This window comes from Dendrobates tinctorius, unplaced genomic scaffold (assembly GCF_039654945.1).
Source record: "Dendrobates tinctorius isolate UK_male_01 unplaced genomic scaffold, ASM3965494v1 ptg000152l, whole genome shotgun sequence".
Lineage (NCBI taxonomy): Eukaryota > Metazoa > Chordata > Amphibia > Anura > Dendrobatidae > Dendrobates > Dendrobates tinctorius.
This window is the reverse complement of record NW_027361819.1, coordinates 4,185,054-4,212,237: the sequence shown is the minus strand read 5'-3', so window position 1 is coordinate 4,212,237 and position 27,184 is coordinate 4,185,054. Positions and strand designations below refer to the sequence as shown.

Sequence of the window (27,184 nt, the reverse complement as noted above, 5' to 3'; positions counted from 1 at the left end):
CATGTGGATTCCCCCCTGTAGCAGTAAGCTGGGCAGACATCATCTATATGAATTTCACATGCGGATTCCCCCCTGTAGCAATAAGCTGGGCAGACGTCATCTATATGAATTTCACATGCGGATTACCCCTGTAGCAGTAAGCTGGGCAGACGTCATCTATATGAATTTCACATGCGGATTACCCCCTGTAGCAATAAGCTGGGCAGACATCTATATGAATTTCACATGCGGATTCCCCCCTGTAGCAGTAAGCTGGGCAGACATCTATATGAATTTCACATGCGGATTCCCCCCTGTAGCAATAAGCTGGGCAGACGTCATCTATATGAATTTCACATGCGGATTACCCCTGAAGCAGTAAGCTGGGCAGACATCATCTATATGAATTTCACATGCGGATTCCCCCCTATAGCAATAAGCTGGGCAGACGTCATCTATATGAATTTCACATGCGGATTACCCCAGTAGCAGTAAGCTGGGCAGACATCTATATGAATTTCACATGCGGATTCCCCCCTGTAGCAGTAAGCTGGGCAGACATCATCTATATGAACTTCACATGCGGATTACCCCCTGTAGCAATAAGCTGGGCAGACATCATCTATATGAATTTCACATGCGGATTACCCCTGTAGCAGTAAGCTGGGCAGACATCATCTATATGAATTTCACATGCGGATTACCCCTGTAGCAATAAGCTGGGCAGACATCTATATGAATTTCACATGCGGATTAACCCCTGTAGCAGTAAGCTGGGCAGACATCATCTATATGAATTTCAAATACGGATCACCCCCTGTAGTAGTAAGCTGGGCAGACATCATCTATATGAATTTCACATGCGGATTCCCCCCTGTAGCAATAAGCTGGGCAGACGTCATCTATATGAATTTCACATGCGGATTCCCCCCTGTAGCAATAAGCTGGGCAGACGTCATCTATATGAATTTCACATGCGGATTCCCCCCTGTAGCAGTAAGCTGGGCAGACATCTATATGAATTTCACATGCGGATTACCCACTGTAGCAGTAAGCTGGGCAGACGTCATCTATATGAATTTCACATGCAGATTACCCCCTGTAGCAATAAGCTGGGCAGACATCAATATGAATTTCACATGCGGATTACCCCCTGTAGCAGTAAGCTGGGCAGACATCTATATGAATTTCACATGCGGATTCCCCACTGTAGCAGTAAACTGGGCAGACATCATCTATGTGAATTTCACATGCGGATTACCCCTGTAGCAGTAAGCTGGGCAGACATCATCTATATGAATTTCACATGCGGATTACCCCTGTAGCAATAAGCTGGGCAGACATCATCTATATGAATTTCACATGCGGATTATCCCTGTAGCAGTAAGCTGGGCAGACATCATCTATATGAATTTCACATGCGGATTACCCCTGTAGCAGTAAGCTGGGCAGACGTCATCTATATGAATTTCACATATGGATCACCCCCTGTAGCAGTAAGCTGGGCAGACATCATCTATATGAATTTCACATACGGATCACCCCCTGTAGTAGTATGCTGGGCAGACATCATCTATATGAATTTCACATGCGGATTCCCCCCTGTAGCAATAAGCTGGGCAGACGTCATCTATACGAATTTCACATGCGGATTACCCCTGTAGCAGTAAGCTGGGCAGACGTCATCTATATGAATTTCACATGCGGATTACCCCCTGTAGCAATAAGCTGGGCAGACATCTATATGAATTTCACATGCGGATTCCCCCCTGTAGCAGTAAGCTGGGCAGACATCATCTATATGAATTTCACATACGGATCACCCCCTGTAGCAGTAAGCTGGGCAGACATCATCTATATGAATTTCATATGCGGATTCCCCCCTGTAGCAGTAAGCTGGGCAGACATCATCTATATGAATTTCACATGCGGATTCCCCCCTGTAGCAATTAGCTGGGCAGACGTCATCTATATGAATTTCACATGCGGATTACCCCTGTAGCAGTAAGCTGGGCAGATGTCATCTATATGAATTTCACATATGGATCACCCCCTGTAGTAGTAAGCTGGGCAGACGTCATCTATATGAATTTCACATGCGGATTACCCCTGTAGCAGTAAGCTGGGCAGACATCATCTATATGAATTTCACATGCGGATTCTCCCCTGTAGCAATAAGCTGGGCAGACGTCATCTATACGAATTTCACATGCGGATTACCTCTGTAGCAGTAAGCTGGGCAGACGTCATCTATATGAATTTCACATGCGGATTACCCCCTGTAGCAATTAGCTGGGCAGACATCTATATGAATTTCACATGCGGATTCCCCCCTGTAGCAGTAAGCTGGGCAGACGTCATCTATATGAATTTCACATGCGGATTACCCCTGTAGCAGTAAGCTGGGCAGACATCATCTATATGAATTTCACATGCGGATTCCCCCCTGTAGCAATAAGCTGGGCAGACGTCATCTATATGAATTTCACATGCGGATTACCCCCTGTAGCAATAAGCTGGGCAGACATCTATATGAATTTCACATGCGGATTACCCCCTGTAGCAATAAGCTGGGCAGACATCTATATGAATTTCACATGCGGATTCCCCCCTGTAGCAGTAAGCTGGGCAGACATCATCTATATGAACTTCACATGCAGATTACCCCCTGTAGCAATAAGCTGGGCAGACATCATCTATATGAATTTAACATGCGGATTACCCCTGTAGCAGTAAGCTGGGCAGACATCATCTATATGAATTTCACATGCGGATTACCCCCTGTAGCAGTAAGCTGGGCAGACATCTATATGAATTTCACAAGCGGATTACCTCCTGTAGCAATAAGCTGGGCAGACATCTATATGAATTTCACATGCGGATTACCCCCTGTAGCAGTAAGCTGGGCAGACGTCTATATGAATTTCACATGCGGATTACCCCCTGTAGCAATAAGCTGGGCAGACATCATCTATATGAATTTCAAATACGGATCACCCCCTGTAGTAGTAAGCTGGGCAGACATCATCTATATGAATTTCACATGCGGATCACCCCCTGTAGCAATAAGCTGGGCAGACTTCATCTATATGAATTTCACATGCGGATTATCCCTGTAGCAGTAAGCTGGGCAGACATCATCTATGTGAATTTCACATGCGGATTATCCCTGTAGCAGTAAGCTGGGCAGACATCATCTATGTGAATTTCACATGCGGATTCCCCCCTGTAGCAGTAAGCTGGGCAGACATCATCAATGTGAATTTCACATGCGGATTACCCCTGTAGCAGTAAGCTGGGCAGACATCATCTATGTGAATTTCACATGCGGATCACCCCCTGTAGCAATAAGCTGGGCAAACATCATCTATATGAATTTCACATGCGGATTATCCCTGTAGCAGTAAGCTGGGCAGACATCATCTATGTGAATTTCACATGCGGATTATCCCTGTAGCAGTAAGCTGGGCAGACATCATCTATGTGAATTTCACATGCGGATTCCCCCCTGTAGCAGTAAGCTGGGCAGACATCATCAATGTGAATTTCACATGCGGATTACCCCTGTAGCAGTAAGCTGGGCAGACATCATCTATGTGAATTTCACATGCAGATTACCCCTGTAGCAGTAAGCTGGGCAGACATCATCTATGTGAATTTCACATGCGGATTATCCCTGCAGCAGTAAGCTGGGCAGACGTCATCTATATGAATTTCACATGCGGATTACCCCTGTAGCAGTAAGCTGGGCAGACGTCATCTATATGAATTTCATATGCGGATTCCCCCCTGTAGCAGTAAGCTGGGCAGACATCATCTATATGAATTTCACATGCAGATTCCCCCCTGTAGCAATTAGCTGGGCAGACGTCATCTATATGAATTTCACATGCGGATTACCCCTGTAGCAGTAAGCTGGGCAGACGTCATCTATATGAATTTCACATATGGATCACCCCCTGTAGTAGTAAGCTGGGCAGACGTCATCTATATGAATTTCACATGCGGATTACCCCTGTAGCAGTAAGCTGGGCAGACATCATCTATATGAATTTCACATGCGGATTCCCCCCTGTAGCAATAAGCTGGGCAGACGTCATCTATACGAATTTCACATGCGGATTACCCCTGTAGCAGTAAGCTGGGCAGACGTCATCTATATGAATTTCACATGCGGATTACCCCCTGTAGCAATAAGCTGGGCAGACATCTATATGAATTTCACATGCGGATTCCCCCCTGTAGCAGTAAGCTGGGCAGACATCATCTATATGAATTTCACATGCGGATTCCCCCCTGTAGCAGTAAGCTGGGCAGACATCATCTATATGAATTTCACATGCGGATTCCCCCCTGTAGCAATAAGCTGGGCAGACGTCATCTATATGAATTTCACATGCGGATTACCTCTGTAGCAGTAAGCTGGGCAGACGTCATCTAAATGAATTTCACATGCGGATTACCCCCTGTAGCAATAAGCTGGGCAGACATCTATATGAATTTCACATGCGGATTCCCCCCTGTAGCAATTAGATGGGCAGACGTCATCTATATGAATTTCACGTGCGGATTACCCCTGTAGCTGTAAGCTGGGCAGACATCATCTATATGAATTTCACATGCGGATTTCCCCCTGTAGCAATAAGCTGGGCAGACGTCATCTATATGTATTTCACATGCGGATTACCCCCTGTAGCAATAAGCTGGACAGACATCTATATGAATTTCACATGCGGATTCCCCCCTGTAGCAGTAAGCTGGGCAGACATCATCTATATGAACTTCACATGCAGATTACCCCCTGTAGCAATAAGCTGGGCAGACATCATCTATATGAATTTCACATGCGGATTACCCCTGTAGCAGTAAGCTGGGCAGACATCATCTATATGAATTTCACATGCGGATTACCCCCTGTAGCAGTAAGCTGGGCAGACATCTATATGAATTTCACAAGCGGATTACCTCCTGTAGCAATAAGCTGGGCAGACATCTATATGAATTTCACATGCGGATTACCCCCTGTAGCAGTAAGCTGGGCAGACGTCTATATGAATTTCACATGCGGATTACCCCCTGTAGCAATAAGCTGGGCAGACATCATCTATATGAATTTCAAATACGGATCACCCCCTGTAGTAGTAAGCTGGGCAGACATCATCTATATGAATTTCACATGCGGATCACCCCCTGTAGCAATAAGCTGGGCAGACATCATCTATATGAATTTCACATGCGGATTATCCCTGTAGCAGTAAGCTGGGCAGACATCATCTATGTGAATTTCACATGCGGATTATCCCTGTAGCAGTAAGCTGGGCAGACATCATCTATGTGAATTTCACATGCGGATTCCCCCCTGTAGCAGTAAGCTGGGCAGACATCATCAATGTGAATTTCACATGCGGATTACCCCTGTAGCAGTAAGCTGGGCAGACATCATCTATGTGAATTTCACATGCGGATCACCCCCTGTAGCAATAAGCTGGGCAAACATCATCTATATGAATTTCACATGCGGATTATCCCTGTAGCAGTAAGCTGGGCAGACATCATCTATGTGAATTTCACATGCGGATTATCCCTGTAGCAGTAAGCTGGGCAGACATCATCTATGTGAATTTCACATGCGGATTCCCCCCTGTAGCAGTAAGCTGGGCAGACATCATCAATGTGAATTTCACATGCGGATTACCCCTGTAGCAGTAAGCTGGGCAGACATCATCTATGTGAATTTCACATGCGGATTACCCCCTGTAGCAGTAAGCTGGGCAGACATCATCTATGTGAATTTCACATGCGGATTATCCCTGTAGCAGTAAGCTGGGCAGACGTCATCTATATGAATTCCACATGCGGATTCCCCCCTGTAGCAGTAAGCTGGGCAGACATCATCAATGTGAATTTCACATGCGGATTACCCCTGTAGCAATAAGCTGGGCAGACTTCATCTATATGAATTTCACATGCGGATTACCCCCTGTAGCAGTAAGCTGGGCAGACATCATCTATGTGAATTTCACATGCGGATTATCCCTGTAGCAGTAAGCTGGGCAGACATCATCTATATGAATTTCACATGCGGATTACCCCTGTAGCAATAAACTGGGCAGACATCATCAATGTGAATTTCACATGCGGATTACCCCTGTAGCAATAAGCTGGGCAGACATCATCTTTATGAATTTCACATGCGGATTACTCCCTGTAGCAATAAGCTGGGCAGACATCATCTATATGAATTTCACATGCGGATTATCCCTGTAGCAGTAAGCTGGGCAGACATCATCTATGTGAATTTCACATGCGGATTATCCCTGTAGCAGAAAGCTGGGCAGACATCATCTATATGAATTTCACTTGCGGATTCCCCCCTGTAGCAGTAAGCTGGGCAGACATCATCAATGTGAATTTCACATGCGGATTACCCCTGTAGCAGTAAGCTGGGCAGACATCATCTATGTGAATTTCACATGCGGATTACCCCCTGTAGCAGTAAGCTGGGCAGACATCATCTATGTGAATTTCACATGCGGATTATCCCTGTAGCAGTAAGTTGGTCAGACGTCATCTATATGAATTTCACATGCGGATTACCCCTGTAGCAGTAAGCTGGGCAGACATCATCTATGTGAATTTCACATGCGGATTACCCCCTGTAGCAGTAAGCTGGGCAGAAATCATCAATGTGAATTTCACATGCGGATTACCCCTGTAGCAATAAACTGGGCAGATGTCATCTATATGAATTTCACATGCGGATTACCCCCTGTAGCAGTAAGCTGGGCAGACATCATCTATGTGAATTTCACATGCGGATTACCCCTGTAGCAGTAAGCTGGGCAGACATCATCTATGTGAATTTCACATGCAGATTACCCCTGTAGCAATAAGCTGGGCAGACATCATCTATATGAATTTCACATGCGGATTACTCCCTGTAGCAATAAGCTGGGCAGACATCATCTATATGAATTTCACATGCGGATTACTTCCTGTAGCAATAAGCTGGGCAGACATCTATATGAATTTCACATGTGGATTACCCCCTGTAGCAGTAAGCTGGGCAGACATCATCTATATGAATTTCACATGCGGATTACCCCCTGTAGCAGTAAGCTGGGCAGACATCATCTATATGAATTTCACATGCGGATTACCCCCTGTAGCAGTAAGCTGGGCAGAAATCATCAATGTGAATTTCACATGCGGATTACCCCTGTAGCAATAAACTGGGCAGATGTCATCTATATGAATTTCACATGCGGATTACCCCCTGTAGCAGTAAGCTGGGCAGACATCATCTATGTGAATTTCACATGCGGATTACCCCTGTAGCAGTAAGCTGGGCAGACATCATCTATGTGAATTTCACATGCAGATTACCCCTGTAGCAATAAGCTGGGCAGACATCATCTATATGAATTTCACATGCGGATTACTCCCTGTAGCAATAAGCTGGGCAGACATCATCTATATGAATTTCACATGCGGATTACTTCCTGTAGCAATAAGCTGGGCAGACATCTATATGAATTTCACATGTGGATTACCCCCTGTAGCAGTAAGCTGGGCAGACATCATCTATATGAATTTCACATGCGGATTACCCCCTGTAGCAGTAAGCTGGGCAGACATCATCTATATGAATTTCACATGCGGATTACCCCCTGTAGCAGTAAGCTGGGCAGACATCATCTATATGAATTTCACATGCGGATTCCCCCCTGTAGCAGTAAGCTGGGCAGACATCATCTATGTGAATTTCACATGCGGATTACCCCTGTAGCAATAAGCTGGGCAGACATCATCAATGTGAATTTCACATGCGGATTACCCCTGTAGCAGTAAGCTGGGCAGACATCATCAATGTGAATTTCACATGCGGATTACTCCCTGTAGCAATAAGCTGGGCAGACATCATCTATATGAATTTCACATGTGGATTTTCCCTGTAGCAGTAAGCTGGGCAGACATCATCTATATGAATTTCACATGTGAATTTTCCCTGTAGCAGTAAGCTTGGCAGACATCATCTATATGAATTTCATATGCGGATTACCCCAGTAGCAGTAAGCTGGGCAGACATCATCTACAGTATATGAATTTCACATGCGGATTCCCCCCTGTAGCAGTAAGCTGGGCAGACATCTTTATGAAGTTTACATGCGGATTACTCCCTGTATCTGCAGATAAACAGCTTTTCTTGCCATTTCAGAAATAAAACCAGACTGGTGGGTAATGAGTGGACAGCAGCCTTCTGTAAAAGCCTCGCACTACACGTTATCGCTCTGGTTTTCTTTCCTCTTGCATTGCAGCAGAGCTGTGTTTTCTGTGTGCTGTGGAGTTCTGCAGCCGTTTTTCCCGCAGGTGGAGTGCTGCAGCATAGTGATGAGCGAGTATACTCATCGCTCGGGTGTCCTCCGAGTATTTTGACGTGCTCGGAGATTTAGTTTTCCTCGTCTTATCTGCACGATTTGCGGCTACTAGACAGGCTGAATACATGTGGGGATTCCCTAACAAACAGGCATTCCTCACATGTATTCAAGCTGTCTATCAGTGGCAAATCATGCAGATGAGGCGATGAGAACTAAATCTCCGAGCACGCCAAAATACTCGGAGGACACTTGAGCATGCTCAGGAAATCCCGAGCAACGAGTATACTCGCTCATCACTATTGCTGTACTGTCCTTCGCACCTCCCTCTCCGCTGGCTCTACAAGTCTTGGTTTGCAGGTATTTCCGGTACCTTGCAGCCAGGCTTGTTAGGACAACTCCTGGGCTGGGCCTGCTCATCTGTCACGGTAAGCTCCGGCCATCAGACTTTGGACTGTTTGCTATTTATTTTTGATATTTAACTCCCATTTGTTTCTGTGCTGTCGAGGAAGAATTACACTTCGTTCTAACCTGAAAATATCTCATCCTTACGTCTGAAGGCAGCAGAACCTCCTACCCACTAAGGTGCATCGTGCAGTGATCTGGACCATGTATCTCACAGGGTGTAAGTGTGGACGTCTGGGCCGTAGGCTCAGGTCCTGCTGTTTACTATTTGGAGTGGAGGAAAACCCAATAAATCCGGTGCTGCCGGCAAAAGTATGACAGAATACGAGTATAGCATGTAAGCACTGCACGTTTGGCCTCCACTGTTAGGCTGCGTTCACACGTCGCTTTTTTTGTGTTTTTGCAGCGATTTTGCCGCGAAAACGCAAAAAAAAGCATCCCGTGCAATCCTATGGGATTCCGCAATGCTGTGCTAATGCTGCGGATTTTCCCGCGGCAGAATCGCATCGCAGAAAAACACGCAGCATGCTCATTAATTTTGCGGAATCGCGGCAATTCCGCCCACATAGGAATGCATTGTTCTGCTTACTTCCCGCATGTGGCTGTGCCCACCATGCGAAAAGTAAGCAGAACATTTGTGGATGGTACCCACGGTCCGGAGGAGAGGAGACTGTCCTCCGGGCTCTGGGTACCATATCCCTGTAAAAATAGAATTAAAATAAAAAAATCGGGTTATATTCAGATTCCGACGTCCCGCGCAGCGTCCCCAGGCTTCAGCGATACACGCGGCAGCTCCCGTTCCCAGTAATGCATTGCGATGACCTTTGCTGACCGTGTCTCGCAAGACCGCGACGTCAAAGGTCATTGCCGCAATGCATCACTGGGAACGGGACCTGTCGGAGCATCGCGGAGGCCTGGGGACGCTGCGCGGGACGCCGGAAGGTGAGAATATCACGATTTTTTAAAATTATTTTTAACATTCTATCTTTTACTACTGATGCCGCATAGGCGGCCTCAATAGTAAAAAGTTGGTCACACTCGTCAAACACTATGTTTGACGAGTGTGACCAACCTGTCAATCACATTCCAAGCGATGCTACAGATTGCTTGGAAAACACCAGCATTCTGCAAGCTAATTACCCTTGCAAATCGCTAGTTTTTCCATGAGAAAATCGCGGGAATTTAAAATGCAGTTTTCCTGCGGAATGGAATTCCGGAATTCTCACGGTAACTTCCGCGGGAGTTCCGCAACGTGTGAACTTAGCCTCAGGCTGCAGTGGTGGACGGTCTCCTTGACAACAAGTAATAGACATAAAAAGAAAAGCAGGGATAGAAGGAGAAGTGAATCAGCTGGAAACAAGCAACTAAGATGCCAACTTGCCTAAAGGGTTGGTAATAAGTTTGTAAATTTTCCTCTATCCTTAGAATTGGGATGACTTCCCGGCCACCTGGGACCCCTGCCGCCAATCCCTAGAACAGAGGCTCTGAAGAGCCACGTAAAACTGGAGTGGTGGTCAATCATACGCACCTCCACTGCATTCATTCTTTATGGTGAGTGCTGCATTTGTCTGGTTGTTGGCACTTAATTAAGAATGGAGCTGATGATCAACCTCCATATGTGGCCCTTCAGAGCCCCAGTTCTCAGATCAGTGAGGATCCCAGCGGTCAGACACCACCAATGATCGCGAGCATAACCTTGGGACAACCCCTTTAATTTCTCACCGTCTAACACTCTCTGCCTTTCTTTTTAACATGAGAACAGCCCTTTATTGCCTTAAGATCAGACTGAAGAACACATCACTGTATTTGTGTGATAAAAGCACCAGGCTCCAGGTTTTGCAGCTTGTACGTCTAACGTTTAGAGAGTGCGGAGAGACCAATGGTAGACAGTCGTAGACTGAGCCACATTTATACCTGTGGTTGACTAGTACCAACATTTTGTCCCCTTTTATGATGCATTGCCATATATTAGGCAATGTCATCTTGTCGAACTAGAAGCAGAAAGTGTATGAAACCCATACAATGAGACAGCTGTCTGCCGACATCTGTCTCCCCGGCTCCTCCATACACAGGAGCGCTCGACTATTCCGTCTCTGCATTTAATGAAATCTCTCATTTTTTCGGACATTAATGTCAGTGGATGGGTAATAGTCTATCTCGTTCCTATCTCGTCAGATGTTCTTGATCTGAACTCTGTTGGGTTTAATTCATTGAAAGTGACGATATCTTATCTGTCAGTCATCAATTTGTTGGAATTAAAGAATAACTTTAAGGATCGACGATCTCTTTAAATGCTGCGGACACTTAAAGGTGTATTCCCATCGCCAATATCCTATCCCAATATGTAGTCGGCATAATAATATCAGCAAATACCTACAATGAGAAAGGTAGTATAGTTCTTCTGATTCACTATGTCACTTACCCCATGTTCAGGGCATTGCAGTAGCTTAGACATCCATGGTTTCGACCATTAACAACCTGTCACTATATTCGTAGGTCCCAACCGTCCCAGATTCAGCGGGACTTTCTCGCCATGTCAGAGCGTTGTCCCGGCTCTTAAATACTCACCAACGTCTTCATCGCTCTTCCTCGGTGGTGGACGCACTGCTCTCTGCATAAATTACAGTAAATACTCACTGCTTCTCCTGTGATCTGGTCTCTAATCACATCTCGGAGCCACATAATCCAGTAATATAATGGAGAGAATGTATACTTGATCTGTATTGCAGGCTCTGACTCCACATGCAGATTACATAGAGATACATTGTACACATCACAGGATTTCTATGTTCCTGTATTCTAGCGGGAGAATAAAAGATGTTTTTTTGTTATCCTATAAAATAACCAAAAAAAATGCAAATCATTTTAATGCTCTTTTTAAAAAATAATGGACATCACAAGCCAGCAAATAACAGACATATTTGGTGTCCCTGTAATCATAACAACCCGCACATCACAGTCATTAAATTATTTACAAAGATTGGTAAATGGCATAAAAAATGGCGTGGTTGATACATTTTTTATGGGTTTAACCCCTTCACCCCCAAGGGTGGTTTGCACGTTCATGACCGGGCCAATTTTTACAATTCTGACCACTGTACCTTTATGAGGTCATAACTCTGGAACGCTTCCATGGATCCCGGTGATTCTGACATTGTTTTCTCGTGACATATTGTACTTCATGTTAGTGGTAAAATTTCATTCAAATAACTTGCGTTTATTTGTGAGAAAAACGGAAATTTGGCGAAAATTTTGAAAATTTCGCAATTTTCCAACTTTGAATTTTTATGCCCTTAAATCACAGAGATACGGCACACAAAAAACTTGATAACTAACATTTCCCACATGTTTACTTTACATCAGCACAATTTTGGAACCAAAATTTTTTTTTGTTAGGAAGTTATAAGGGTTAAAAGTTGACCAGCGATTTCTCATTTTTACAACACCATTTTATTTTTAGGACCACATCACATTTGAAGCCACTTTGAGGGGTCTATATGATAGAAAATACCCAAAAGTGACACCATTCTAAAAACTGCACCCCTTAAAGTGCTCAAAACCACATTCAAGAAGTTTATTAACCCTTTAGGTGCGTCACAGGAATTTTTTTGAATATTTAAAAAAAAATGAACATCTAACTTTTTTTCATAAAAAAAATACTTCAGGTTCAATTTTTTTTATTTTACCAAGGGTAACAGGAGAAATTGGACTGCAAAAGTTATTGTGCAATTTGTCCTGAGTACGCAGATACCTGATATGTGGGGGGGGAACCACTGTTTCGGTGCATGGCAGAGCTCAGAATGGAAGGAGCGCCGTTTGACTTTTTCAATGCAAAATTGGCTGGAATTCTGATTGGACGCCATGTCACGTTTGGAGAGTCCCTGATGTACCTAAACAGTGGAAACCCCCTACAAGTGACCCCATTTTGGAAACTAGACCCCCCAAGGAACTTATCTAGATATGTGGTGAGAACTTTGAACCCACAAGGGCTTTACAGAAGTTTATAACGTACAGCGGTACAATTAAAAAATCATATTTTTTCCACAAAAATGATCTTTTCACCCCAATTTTTATTTTCCCAAGGGTAACAGGACCCTAAAAGTTATTGTGCAATTTGTCCTGAGTACGCTGATACCCCACATGTGGGGGTAAACCACTATTTGGGCGCATGGCAGAGCTCGGAAGGGAAGCAGCGCCATTTGACGTTTTTGGCTGGAATTGAGATCGGACACCATGTCGCGTTTGGAAAACCCCTGATGTACCAAAACAGTGGAAACCCCCCACAAATGACACCATTTTGGAAACTAGACCCCCTAAGGAACTTATCTAGATGTGTGGTGAGAACTTTGAACCCCCATGGGCTTCACAGAAGTTTATAACATAAAGCCATACAATTAAAAAATCATATTTTTTTTCCACAAAAATGATCTTTTCACCCTCAATTCTTATTTTTCCAAGGGTAACAGGACCATAAAAGTTATTGTGCAATTTGTCCTGAGTACGCTGATACCCCACATGTGGGGGTAAACCACTATTTGGGTGCATGGCAGAGCTCGGAAGGGAAGCAGTGCCATTTGACGTTTTTGGCTGGAATTGAGATCGGACACCATGTCGCGTTTGGAAACCTCCTGATGTACCAAAACAGTGGAAACCCCCCACAAATGACCCCATTTTGGAAACTAGACCCCCTAAGGAACTTATCTAGATGTGTGGTGAGCACTTTGACCCCCCCAGTGCTTCACAGAAGTTTATAATGCCCGGACGTGAAAATAAAAAATTTGTATTTTTTTCCACAAACATGATCTTTTAGTCACCATTTTTTTATTTTCCCAAGGGTACCAGGAGAAATTGGACCCCAAAAGTTGTTGTCCAATTTGGCCTGAGTACGCTGACACCCCATATGTGGGAGAAAACTACTGTATGGACACACGTCGGGGCTCGGAAGGGAAGCAGTGACGTTTTGGAATGCAGACTTTGATGGAATGGTCTGCGGGTGTCATGTGCGTTTGGAGAGCCCCTGATGTACCTAAACTATTGAAACTCCCCACAAGTGACCCCATATTGGACACTAGACCCCCCACGGAACTTATCTAGATGTGTGGTGAGCACTTTGAACCCCCAAGTGCTTCACAGAAGTTTTTAACACTCGGACGTGAAAATAAAAAAATCATTTTTTTCCACAAAAATAATATTTTTGCCCCCAATTTTTTATTTTCCTAAGGGTAACAGGAGAAATTGGACCCCAAAAATTGTTTTGCAATTTGTCCTGAGTAGGCTGATACCCTACATGTGGGGGTAAAACACTGTTTGGGCGCATGGCAGAGCTTGGAAGGGAAGGAGCACCATTTGACTTTTTCAACTCAGAATTGGCTGGAATTGAGATCAGACGCCATGTTGCATTTGGAGAGCCCCTGATGTGCCCATACAGTGGAAACCCCCCAATTATAACTCCAACCCTAACCCCAACACACCCCTAACCCTAATCTGAGCCCTAACCCTAGCCCTAACTCTAGCCCTAACCCTAACCCTAGCCCAAACCCTAGCCCTAACCCTAACCCTAGCCCTAACCCTAGCCCTAACCCTAACCCTAATGGGAAAATGGAGATAAATACTTTTTTTTAAATTTTATTATTTTTCCCTAACTAAGGGGGTGATAACGGGGGGTTTGATTTACTATTTATGGCGGTTTTTATGTTTGGCAGCTGTCGCACGCTAAAAGATGCTTTTTATTGTAAAAATAGTTTTTGCATCACCACATATTGAGAGCTATAATTTTTCCGTATTTTGACCCACCGAGTCATGTGAGGTCTTATTTTTTGTGGGACGAGTTGACGTTTTTATTAGTACCATTTTCGGGCACGTGACATTTTTTGATCGCTTTTTATTCCTATTTTTGGGACGCAGAATGAACAAAAACCAGCGTTTCATGAATTTCTTTTGGGGTGGTGCGTTTACACCATTCCGCGTGCAGTAAAATTGATAAAGCGGTTTTATTCTTTGGGTCAGTACGGTTACAGCGATACCTCATTTATGTCATTTTTTTGTGTTTTTGTCGGTTTTATGCAATGAAAACTATTTTATATAAAAAATAATTATTTTTGCATCGCTTTATTCTGTGAGCTATAACTTTTTTATTTTTTCGCTGATGATGCTGTGTGGTGGCTCATTTTTTGTGGGACAAGATGACGTTTTCAGCGGTACCATGAATATTTATATGCGTCTTTTTGATCGCGCGTTATTACACTTTTTGTTTGGCGGTATGATAATAAATCATTATTTTTTGCTTCGTTTTTTATTTTTATTTTTTAAGGGGTTCGCTAAAGGGGTTAACTAATGGGACAGTTTTATAGGGCGGGTCATTACGGACGCGGCGATACCTAATATGTGTACTTTTATTGTTTTTTTTTATTATTATTTCCAAAAAATGGATTTATTGGGGGAATATTTTTTTTTTTTTTCTAATTTATTTGGCGATTTTTTTTAAATTATTTTAACACTTTTTTTATTTTTTTTTTTACTTTATTAAATAGTCCCAGGTGGGACATCACTGTCCTGTGACAGATCGCTGATCTGTCACATCACAGATCACTGTGACAGATCAGCGATCTGACACAGGCACTGCAGAAGGCTTCCTCATGCCTGCGCTTTGCAGGCACTGAGGAAGCCAGCTTCCTCAGGCCCCCGTCGCCATCTTGGATTCGGGGGCCTGGAGGAAAGGAGCCCCCCGAAGCAGCGCTGCACATTGCGCTGCCGTGGGGGGCTCAGGGAAGCACGGAGGGAGCCCCCTCCCTGCCGATGCTTCCCTTTAACCCCCGGTACACCGCGATCATGTTTGATCGCGGTGTGCAAGGGGTTAACGTGTCGGGGGCGGTCCGTGACCGCCCCTGACACATTGTGCTGGGTGTCATCTATGATAATTAGCTGACACTCGGCCGCGATCAGCGGCGCTCACCACGTGGGCGCCGCTGATCGCGCTAGACGTACTATCCCGTCCACGGGATAGTACGTCGGATGGCAGAAAGGGGTTAATAGAGAAAAAATAACCAAAAAAGGAAATGCTGAGGCCGTGTTCACACCTAGCGTAAATGCTCTGTTTTATTCTGCTGCTTTTTTTCTGCCGGTGTCCGCAGGAGAGGACGCAGTAACAATCTTCTCTGATTATTGCCTGTTTGCTGCATTTCTTTAAGGCCTTTTCACCGTATTGGATGCATTTTTGGTGTAGATATGAAGTCGAGTTTTTAATACTTTTTAATTTTTATTATTATAGCGCCATTTATTCCATGGCGCTTTACATGTGAGGAGGGGTATCCATAATACATACAAGTACAGGAATCTTACACAATACAAGTCACGACTGGTACAGGAGGAGAGAGGACCCTGCCCGCGAGGGCTCACAATCTACAAGGGATGGGTGAGGATACAGTAGGCGAGGGTAGAGCTGTTCGTGCAGCGGTTTGGTGGATCGGTGGTTACTGCAGGTTGTAGTCTTGTCGGAAGAGGTGTGTCTTCAGGTTCTTTTTGAAGGTTTCCATGGTAGGTGAGAGTCTGATATGTTGTGGTAGAGAGTTCCAGAGTAGGGGGATGCACGGGAGAAATCTTGTATGCGATTGTGGGAAGAGGAGATAAGAGGGGAGTAGAGAAGGAGATCTTGTGAGGATCGGAGGTTTCGTGCAGGTAAGTACCGGGAGACGAGGTCACAGATGTATGGAAGACTCGGGTTGTGGATGGCTTTGTATGTCATGGTTAGGGTTTTAACTGGAATCTCTGGGTAATGGGGAGCCAGTGCAATGATTGACAGAGAGGCGAGGCCGGGGAATAGCGGGGGGACAGGTGGATTAGTTGGGCAGCAGAGTTTAGGATAGATTGGAGGGGTGCGAGAGTGTTAGAGGGGAGGCCACAGAGCAGGAGGTTGCAGTAGTCAAGGCGGGAGATGATGAGGGCATGGACTAGGGTTTTTGCAAATTCCTGGTTGAGGAATGTACGGATCCGTGAAATGTTTTTGAGTCGGAGTCGGCAGGAAGTGGAAAGGGCTTGGATATGTGGTTTGAAGGAGAGATCAGCGTCAAGGATAACCCCGAGGCAGCGGTGAATTCTGTTTTGTCCATGTTAAGTTTTAGAAATCTAGCGGAGAAGAAGGATGAAATAGCGGATAGACCTTATGGGATTCTGGTTAGTAGGGAGGTGATATCTGGTCCAGAGATGTAGATCTGTGTGTCATCAGCATAGAGATGATACTGAAAGCCGTGAGATTCTATGAGTATTTAATTCTAGAGAAAATATTTGATTCTGCCCTTAAAAATGCAACAGCATTTATTTCTTCATGCGTTTTTTTTTTAAACCTTTTTGAGAAGAAGCCTATAGAGACCACAGTGGGTGGCGATTGCGTGGAATCACGTCCACTTTGCTTGGACATTTAGGCCGTGTTCACATGTAGAGTAAATGCTACATTATTTTTTTCTGCACGGAAATTCTGCTGTTTAACCGTCCAAGATATCATGAGAACTGCGCCCCCTGTGGTCTAAAGAAGCGGCTGAACTCTGCGGTTTTGGTGCTTTTATTTCTCTCATTTTCTATGTGGAGACTAAAAAAACCACATGGAAAGAACTGCAGATACTTTACTAAGAATCAAAGCTTTTCTGTCCTATAAAAAACGCATGAAAAACTCATCACATAAGGGGGAGAAGATTGTTATTGTGCAGATTGGTGCGGATCCTGCAGAAAACAAGAAGCAGTATTTCTGCACCGTGTGAACACGGCCTTACAGACACCAGACGTCATATAGTGACGCTACAGAAAGATGAGAAAGTTCTGGCGGCTCCGACTGTGAATGAAGAACAAGAAATAATCCCCAGGTTCCAACTAGAGAGGAGTCTGACGCACAGAGGACGTCGCTCCGGCCCTGGGGGAGCAAAAGCCGCAAGGGACGCTGGAAGGTCAGAGATTCGTGGCCTCCGGTCCATCCGCCAGGGAGCACTGATCTGTACCAGAGACACAGGAATCTGCACCGGATACAGCGGACAGCCCCCGGATACAGCGGCCGGCCCCCGGATACAGCGGACAGCTCCAGATACAGCGGGGGGCCCCCAAATACAGCGGACAGCTCCAGATACAGCGGGCGGCCCCCAAATACAGCAGACAGCCCTGGGATACAGCGGACAGCTCCGGATACAGCGGACAGCCCCCGGATACAGCGGACAGCCCCCGGATACAGCGGACGGCCCCCAAATACAGCAGACAACCCTGGGATACAGCGGACAGCCCTGGGATACAGTGGACAGCTCCGGATACAGTGGGCGGCCCTCGGATACAGTGAGCAGCCCCAAATATAGCAGACAGTCCCCGGACACAGTGGACGGCCCCCGGACACGGCAGACGGCCCCTGGATACAGCGGACAGCTCCCGATACAGCGGGTGGCCCCAAATATAGCGGACAGCCCCCGGATACAGCGGACAGCCCCCGGATACAGTGGGCAGCCCCCAGATACAGTAGACAGTGCCTGGATACAGCGGACAGCTCCGGATACAGCGGACTGCTCCGGATACAGTGGACAGCCCCCGGATACAGTGGACGGCCCCCGGACACAAGGTATGGCCCCCGGATACAGTGGACAGTGCCTAGATACAGCGGACAGCTCCAGATACAGTGGGCGGCCCCTAGATACAGCGGACAGCTCCGGATACAGCGGACAGCTCCGGATACAGTGGACAGTCCCAGATTTGGGTCTACGCCCTGTAGTCTCGAGCGCCTGCTGAATGTCCCCCTTCACTGTCAGCGCCCCTCTGACTACTCCTACTGCCAGGGGAGAAAGAAATGGTATATGGGCGTGACACTATGTGCACCGCATGTTTTGTCCATCCTTCTGATCTTCACAAGTTGGGAGGTATGGCTATATGAGTGGTAACCATGGATCGCTGTGGTGCTGCAGTGCCTGCGCACTCCCTGATACATGCCGTAGTGTGAATGCTCACTTATCTACACTTACATTATAAATACAAAATCACGCAGAATTTTCTATCTCTAATGTACATTTATCTACTTTACAGCTAATTTCACCCACGCAGTAAAGAATAAATATTTGTATGACGACCCTCCCGCCCTGCAGCGCGGACTCCGATAGTCGTGCTCCAACCTGCCGCGAACGAAGTTGACGACAGAGATAAGACTCTGTCACCAGTAAAGCCCTGCTGTATTTGTGATCTGCAGCAGAAGGCGCTGTCACCATGTAAGTGATCGCAGAGAACAGAGCTGATCTCCAGGGAGGTTTCTGGAGAGAACAGAAGAGTCCCACCGGCCCTGTTTGCTGCACTCGACCTCTGGAGTCGCAGCGTCGTGTGAGGAGGAAGCATTGGTGGCAGAGGAGAAACAGAGTCTGCCCCAGGGGAAGAGCAGAGTCGGTGGAGGAGAGAAGACAGCTCAGCATACTGGATGGTGTGAACAGCGCCCTGACCAGGAGCACCATTTACCAGAGCGACGCAGAGATGACCACCGGCCCTGAGGCCGTCTGACACTACAGGATCCCATCTAGCTGCGGAACGTGTAAGACAAAAGACATGGAAAGCGTAAGATAAAAGATGGCATTATTCTCATTATTCTGAGTATTCTCACTATTCTCATTATTCCCACTATTCTGATTGTTCTCACTGTTCTCGTTATTCCCACTGTTCTCATTATTCTCTCCTATCTTATGTACTGTGGCTCTGGGATATCTCTGTTCTGTTCGCTGCACCAGTCACATCCAGACGATGAAGACCAGTCCAATGACATCTGCACATTTCTCTGCTGTTCTAGATAAAGCAGTGGATAATCTTCATATATAGCAAACATGCTACAATTATTGCACAGAACAATTGCAAAACCTTTCTTTATAACCCATTATGTGTACAGTAAACACAGTTACAGTACCTTGACAAAGTATTCATACCCCATGAACTTTTTCATGTTACATTCACAAATCTAGATGTCATTTATTGGTATTCTCTGTGTTTAAAAATATATAAATCTGATAATTGTTCCGTGCATTTTTATTCATCCCCCGAGTCAGTATTTTGTAGGATCACTTCTGTGCAATTCCTGCTGCAGTGTTTTGGGGTCTGTCTCTACCAGTTTTGCACAGATAGAGGTGACATTTTTTACCCCTTCTTCTTTTCTGCGCACTCGATCTCGCACCAGGCCAGATTTGTGGAGTATATGACTAATAGTTCTCCTGTGGACAGATTCCCCCCTGAGCTGTGGATCTCTGCAGCTCCTCCAGTGACCATGGGCTTCTCGGCTGCTTCTCATTAGTGCTCTCCTTGCTTGGGATGTCCGCTTAGGTGGACGGCCATGTCTTGTGAGGTTTGCAGTTGCCATACTCCTTCCATTTTGGATGATGGATTGATGCTCCGTGAGATGTTCACAGCTTGAGCTATTGTTTTATAACCTAATCCTGCTTTCTCCTTCCCCACACCTTTATCCCTGACCTGTCTGGTGGGCTCGTAGGAGAGTAAGATATGATATCTCTCATGCTCCCCTTCCCTCTGATTGTCTTCCAGTTCTTAATGTTTACATACGTGTTTTTATGATTACTGCCTGCGGTACTGCTACATTTATAATTATGTATTACCGCTCATTACTTATGGTATTGCCACTTGAATGTGTTACCATATTACTGACAACTGTATATATTGCCTCATGTTCCTGTATGATAATATTGCATGTATATGTGGCGCCCCTGAGACTCAGTCGCCACAGAGGTACTGCACCTTCTCCTAAGGTGTGGTGCCCCACCATCCAGGTAAGTTGGGAGCTCCTGACCACGCTCCAACACTCGCACCCCACACAATAGAGTAGTTCAGCAAAACCACATTGCGGCTCCTTGCTTAGAGAGAAGCAGAGCACCTTTGGTGGTTCCCTGCTTGGAACACTAAACGTGCTGGGAGGTGGGTGGAGTTTAGAACACTTAAAAGAGCGGGATGGTTTAGGATTACAGGTCAGTCTGACGGAGAGGTCAGAGAGAGAGGAAGCCACTGGAAGAAGGGATGGAGGAAGGAGAAAGACGTTGACCTGAAGCCTGAGCTTCCATAGGAGAGAAAGACAAGTACGGAACGTAGGAGAAAAAAGGAACACAGAGGACGTGGGTTAGAGGAAGAACCCTGCCTAGAAGTTCTAAGCGCAAGGCCTGGGCCCGGTCCCCAAGGTGGTATGGACACTAATGGTTCTGCAGCAGACACCGGTGGAGCAGTGGGCTGTAAATGCACTACTCCCATCTAAGACTTGAGGGCACACAATAGAGAGCCGGGACTTAGGAGTAGAGAGTCCCCGAAGCAGGCTACAGCTGTCTGCCGTGCAAGTAGAGTTCTTGGGAACATCTGTTAGGAGGAACTCCAGTGTAACACAGTACTAGGAGATCTTCACAATTAAAGGCGCTATAAAGGAGACGTTCAGAAATGGCACATAAGTTGGTGGAGCGTGTAAGGGAGCATTCCATCTTGCCTGGAGGTTGACTGAGTCCCTGACCCGGAGAACACGGCACAGAAGCGGGCACCTGTGTGTACTACAGACTGTGAGTAAAGCTTTGGAACTACATGCCCTGGTGTCCTCCATTCCTTCCTGCGTCTGTCCGCCTGGCACTGCTACATCCCCTGCGCCGGACGCTGCACCATCTGGGTGTCTCCGCATCTACACTGCCCTGGGACACCAGCCCTGCCTGTGGAGGGCTATAACATCATTGCTGCACCACACCATCTGTCCCAGAGGATCTGTCTGCAGCGTCGGCTTAACACCTCCCTTGCCGAACACCACAGGTGGCGTCACGAACTATTCATCTAACTACATTCCACCATCAACATCTCCCTATTAATTGGGCGCCCAGGGCCACGGTCTGGGTCACCGCTGCTGTGACACGTCCCCCTGATACCGGCCCGGTACCGAGTAAACCCCACGACAGCCCTGGGAGGGCGACCCATATATTATGTCATTTGTGCATGTATAGTCAGGGAAAGTTAGTGCACCCTTCTTGAGACATTAGAGGAGGGCACTTTTAGTATATAGTTCCCCATAGCTTGGGTAGTTGTAATTATGTTGCAGGTCACTAGGTGGGGGCATATTAGTGGGATCTGATAGGAGGTTCATAGAGGGTTAATTATAGGAGGGTCTGCTGAAAGTTAAGGTTAGTGCTGAAGAGTGGTTTAGTCAGACGGGGCTAGAGTGCCCAAGTGGCCACATGGGCTATAGGTCCAGACAGCTTGGTAGTCACGTAACGTTAAGTCGTTATTGCCCACGTTACCCACGGCCACTGCAGGTCTTAGCAGTGGGCCAGAAAAGGAAGATGTGACATCTTACTGCCTGGGCCAATGCTTTTAGGGCAGAAGTTGGCTGGACTAAGGAGATGAAAGGAGTTGGCACTTCAACGAGATCGGTACAGATGGGCTGGATGCTTCACTGGGGGTCACCAAACGTAGTGATTGAGGAGTTTGTGTCTGGGGCGAAACAGGCTGAAGGAAATGTCATTGTAGTGAGGTCAGACCTGGAAGGAACTGGGAAGCAGTCTAGTACGGTCCGGTCCGAGCGTGTACTGCACAGAAGTGACCGCAAGCAAGGGAAAGATCAGGAAGCAAGCAAATGTTATGATGTAACGTGCAAAATCCTAAGTAAAGAAAGTGTTAACGTTGTCTCGGACTGTGTCTCTGTTGATGGGGGTCGCCTAGAAGAGGGACCGTTATGGCCTGGAATGTGCCCGGGTGAAGATGGATCTGGAGATGCAGGTATGCCGAGGAGAAGAGTATTGTTTCATGTAGGGGAAGGGATGGGCACAGGTGCCACCAGGGTACAGGTCACGACTACGGATCTGGCCTTCCCTTACAGGCTCCTTGGTTTTCATGATACTGTTCCATCCCTAATATTCTCACACAAACCTCTGAGGCCTTCACAGAACAGCTGTAGTTGTACTGAGAAAAAAAAATCACACCCAGGTGGACACAATGTACTAATTATGTGACTTCTGAGGGCGATTGATGATTAAGGATTTTATTTAGGGGCATCAAACAGGGTGCTGAATATTAATGCACAGAACAAATAGCTGATTTATATTTGTAAAATAATTGAAAACCCTGTATTATTTCCTTTACATGTGACAAATACTTGTACTTACTGTGGAATCATATAAGATACATTTTATTTTGTGGGTGTAATGTGAAAAATGTGGAAAAGTTCACGGGGTATGAATAATTTTTCAAGGCACTGTATCCACATCAAGTGCCAATATGGTGTCAGCAGGGGAATATATACCAGTATAAGCAAAATTTACCGACTCCCCTGCAACATCTGGGAAAAGCGGAGACCTTCTGGACACAAGGAGTCATGAAACCTAGGGGGTGCCATATAACTTCCTAGAACAATGATTTTCAGATTGTTTCCTGTTCCGATTGTGCTTTCGAGGAGCCTGGACATAAAGAAGCGGGGTGAGTGGGGGACCAGTGCTGCCAATTTCCAGCAGTGAAGCATGCATGCCACAATTGTACTTCAATCATTTTAATGGGACACCGAGGAGATGGAGACTGTGCTCACACGTTGGGTCCACACGTGACTGTGGTGCAGATCTCACCGCAGGTTTCCCACATGTTGCAGTTTTGCCTTGATTACCGTCTCTGTTATCTCTCTTATGGGCCACGTCGGAGGTTTGTGATAGATTATGGTAAAAGATAAAATTTTTCTTACTTTACAGGATTTAAAGTTTTGTCGTTTCCGGGAGATGAAGTTTCAAGTCTCATGACTTGTGGAGAGGCCAAGCAGTAGATCTTTTTCCTCCAGGTCCAGTAGAAGTTTCCACATATTAGTCTCTGCAGCACTTTCTCCTTCCAGTGACACACGTTTCCAAGAAACTGACCAGTCTTAGGAACAAGGTGGAGAACAAGAAGAGCGAAATACCCTCCATACCGTCCACTGTAGGCGCATCTCTGCTGCGGAGGAACCAGACCATCTGTAGAATCTCTATTTAGGAGGAGATGAGGAGAACAATAAGGGATGTCCTGGTCAACACCCTTGAGAACTTGGGCAAAAGGGCATTTAAGAAGTTTACGAACAAGTTAAATGACCTGGAAGAACGTAGGAGTATCCCCAGAAGCCAGTTGGAGGACGTGGACCCCGAAAATGTAGCTGACCTCATTATTCGCTACTACACCACGGATTGGATTGATGTGACCTTGGATGTACTAGAAGCCATAAATGAGAATGGGGAGGCGATGAAACTAAGGAATGCCTTCAAGACAGGTAAGAACCAGAAAATCTGGTTCTAATATGACCAGCAAGACCGGTATCAGAAGACATAGAGAAAATACTGGAACAGGAAATCTCGGGAGGACGGTAGACCTGAATATGTCACCATTGAGGAGCAGAATGTAGTAAATGTTACCTGCAGCCCCTATGATAACTCTGCTTGTCAGGCCTAGGACGCTTAACTCAGTACCCCATCAAGAACAGAGCAGTGACTTACATGGACTAAGTAGGGTTCAAATGGAGCAGATATTTACTCAACACAAGGCAACTAGCAAATGGGTTACAGCGCTTCAAGCATTGTGTATTATTGTCAGCTACACAGTATTGACGCACAGAGCTTAGTGGTTACATATCATAGCTGCGGCTCAGGGCTTGGTGGTTACATATCAGAGCTGAGGCTCAGGGCTTAGTGGTTACATGTCAGAGCTGAGGAACAGGGCTTAGTGGTTACATGTCAGAGCTGCTGCTCAGGGCTTAGTGGTTACATATCAGAACTGAGGCACAGGGCTTAGTGGTTACATGTCAGAGCTGAGGAACAGGGCTTAGTGGTTACATGTCAGAACTGAGGCACAGGGCTTGGTGGTTACATATCAGAACTGAGGCACAGGGCTTAGTGGTTACATGTCAGAGCTGAGGCACAGGGCTTAGTGGTTACATGTCAGAGCTGCGGCTCAGGGCTTAGTGGTTACATATCAGAGCTGAGGCACAGGGCTTAGTGGTTAAGTGTCAGAGCTGAGGCACAGAGCTTAGTGGTTACATGTCAGAGCTGAGGCACAGGGCTTAGTGGTTACATATCATAGCTGCGGCTCAGGGCTTAGTGCTTACATGTCATAGCTGCGGCTCAGGGCTTGGTGGATACATATCAGAGCTGAGGCACAGGGCTTAGTGGTTACATGTCAGAGCTGAGGCACAGGGCTTAGTGGTTACATGTCAGAGCTGAGGCTCAGGGCTTAGTGCTTACATGTCATAGCTGCGGCTCAGGGCTTAGTGGTTAAGTGTCAGAGCTGAGGCACAGAGCTTAGTGGTTACATGTCAGAGCTGAGGCACAGAGCTTAGTGGTTACATGTCAGAGCTGAGGCACAGAGCTTAGTGGTTACATGTCATAGCTGCGGCTCAGGGCTTGGTGGTTACATATCAGAGCTGAGGCACAGGGCTTAGGCTGGGTTCACATTGCGTTTGTGGGCAGCGTTTAACGCATCCGTTGCATAGCTGCATTAACGCACCCATAGACTGCAATAGACGAGCGCATGTCATAATCGTTACATAGCGTTAATGCATTGAACGGACTGCATTAACGCTATGTAAACCTGGCCTTAGTGGTTACGTATCAGAGCAGAGGCACAGAGCTTGGAGGTTACAAAGGCCTGCAGGTGACATCTATTACATTATCTATACTCAGAGAGTTATCACTGTGTTATCTGTGGTGTTACATAGGACTGCAGGTGACATCTACTACATTACCTGTACTCAGAGAGTTATCACTGTGTTATCTGTGGTGTTACATAGGACTGCAGGTGACATCTACTACATTATCTATACTCAGAGAGTTATCACTGTGTTATCTGTGGTGTTACATAGGACTGCAGGTGTCCTCTGCTACATTATCTATACTCAGAGAGTTATCACTGTGTTATCTGTGGTGTTACATAGGACTGCAGGTGACATCTACTACATTATCTATACTCAGAGAGTTATCACTGTGTTATCTGTGGTGTTACATAGGACTGCAGGTGTCCTCTGCTACATTATCTATACTCAGAGAGCTCTCACTGTGTTATCTGTGGTGTTACATAGGACTGCAGGTTACATCTACTACATTATCTGTACTCAGAGAGTTATCACTGTGTTATCTGTGGTGTTACATAGGACTGCAGGTGACATCTACTACATTATCTATACTCAGAGAGTTATCACTGTGTTATCTGTGGTGTTACATAGGACTGCAGGTGTCCTCTGCTACATTATCTATACTCAGAGAGCTCTCACTGTGTTATCTGTGGTGTTACATAGGACTGCAGGTTACATCTACTACATTATCTGTACTCAGAGAGTTATCACTGTGTTATCTGTGGTGTTACATAGGACTGCAGGTGACATCTACTACATTATCTATACTCAGAGAGTTATCACTGCGCTATCTGTGGTGTTACATTGGACTGCAGGTGACATCTACTACATTATCTGTACTCAGAGAGCTCTCACTGTGTTATCTGTGGTGTTACATAGGACTGCAGGTGACATCTACACTATCTCTCCTCAGAGAGCTATCACTGTGTTGAGTGCAGACAGTGCTGTGCACAGATCCGGTGCTGGTAAAGGTGGCGCTCTGTGACTGTGCGGGATGTTTGGGTCTGGACTCATGACTTCTGGGTCGGTGTCTTTCAGGAAATGGTCGTGCTCCTCAGGACTCAGCCATGGGGGTGAATCAAGGATCAGTAACAAGAGGTGAGCAGTAAACTGAAGCTTCGTGTTTCCTGCATCGTTCACCGCTCAGTGCTGATAAAACGGCAGCGTAATTTTACAGGTTGATATAACGATGGCGACATAAATAGATCAAAAAGGAGAAATCATGATTTCTCAACCTGACAAAATGTATGTGATGACATCTTAGTATCATATAATCGTTATGGAACATGGCAGATTATTATCAGAAGAACTAGCCGTCAATACTGATTCTGCCGCTCGGTGCATTGTATCCTATTGTCCTTCTTTCATTATGGTCTTTTTTTTTTCAGGACCAATTGGGGAAACAACGACATCAAGATGTAAGACTCCTAATATGTTTATCACTATTATCACCGCCTCGTAAAAAACACTAAAAATAATGCACAGAGGCTCTACTATGTCACCACGACTCCACCATTTATTACGTCTATGTTCACACTGAGTTTTTTTGAGGAGTCCGTAACGCATGCGTTTTTCAAGCAGAAGCTGCTTCTTTGGAGCCTTTTGATCGGACAGAGCCCAGTTCCCAGAGGTTTTCTTCAGAATACACCATGAGCTTAAGATGTTGCAGATTTTCAGCACAATTTCTGCTCCCCCATTAAGTAAAATATGATACTTGCATTTTTTTTTTTTTTTAAATATGCAGCGCAAAAATCTCGCCAAAAGCTCATCGTGGGAACGCATGTTTCAATACGTCTCCGAGGAAAAAAAAAAAAAAGCTCCAAAA

General features: G+C 45.7%; 1 protein-coding gene across 3 annotated transcripts in view; it reads left to right on the top strand.

The window, feature by feature from the left end:
* The first annotated feature begins 8,700 nt into the window (after positions 1–8,700).
* Positions 8,701–27,184, top strand: part of LOC141050786 (apoptosis-associated speck-like protein containing a CARD) — a 23,013-nt gene continuing 4,529 nt past the window's right edge. The window contains exons 1-5 of one of the 3 annotated variants that reach the window (XM_073547440.1): positions 8,701–8,782; positions 18,804–19,296; positions 23,462–24,006; positions 26,398–26,457; positions 26,748–26,777. In XM_073547440.1, coding sequence (XP_073403541.1) covers positions 23,742–24,006; positions 26,398–26,457; positions 26,748–26,777 — 355 coding nt within the window. In that variant the 5' untranslated portion in view covers positions 8,701–8,782; positions 18,804–19,296; positions 23,462–23,741. Of the gene's footprint in view, positions 8,783–18,803; positions 19,320–23,461; positions 24,007–26,397; positions 26,458–26,747; positions 26,778–27,184 lie in introns of all 3 variants that reach the window. The other 2 variants (XM_073547439.1, XM_073547441.1) reach the window with 2 other exon arrangements.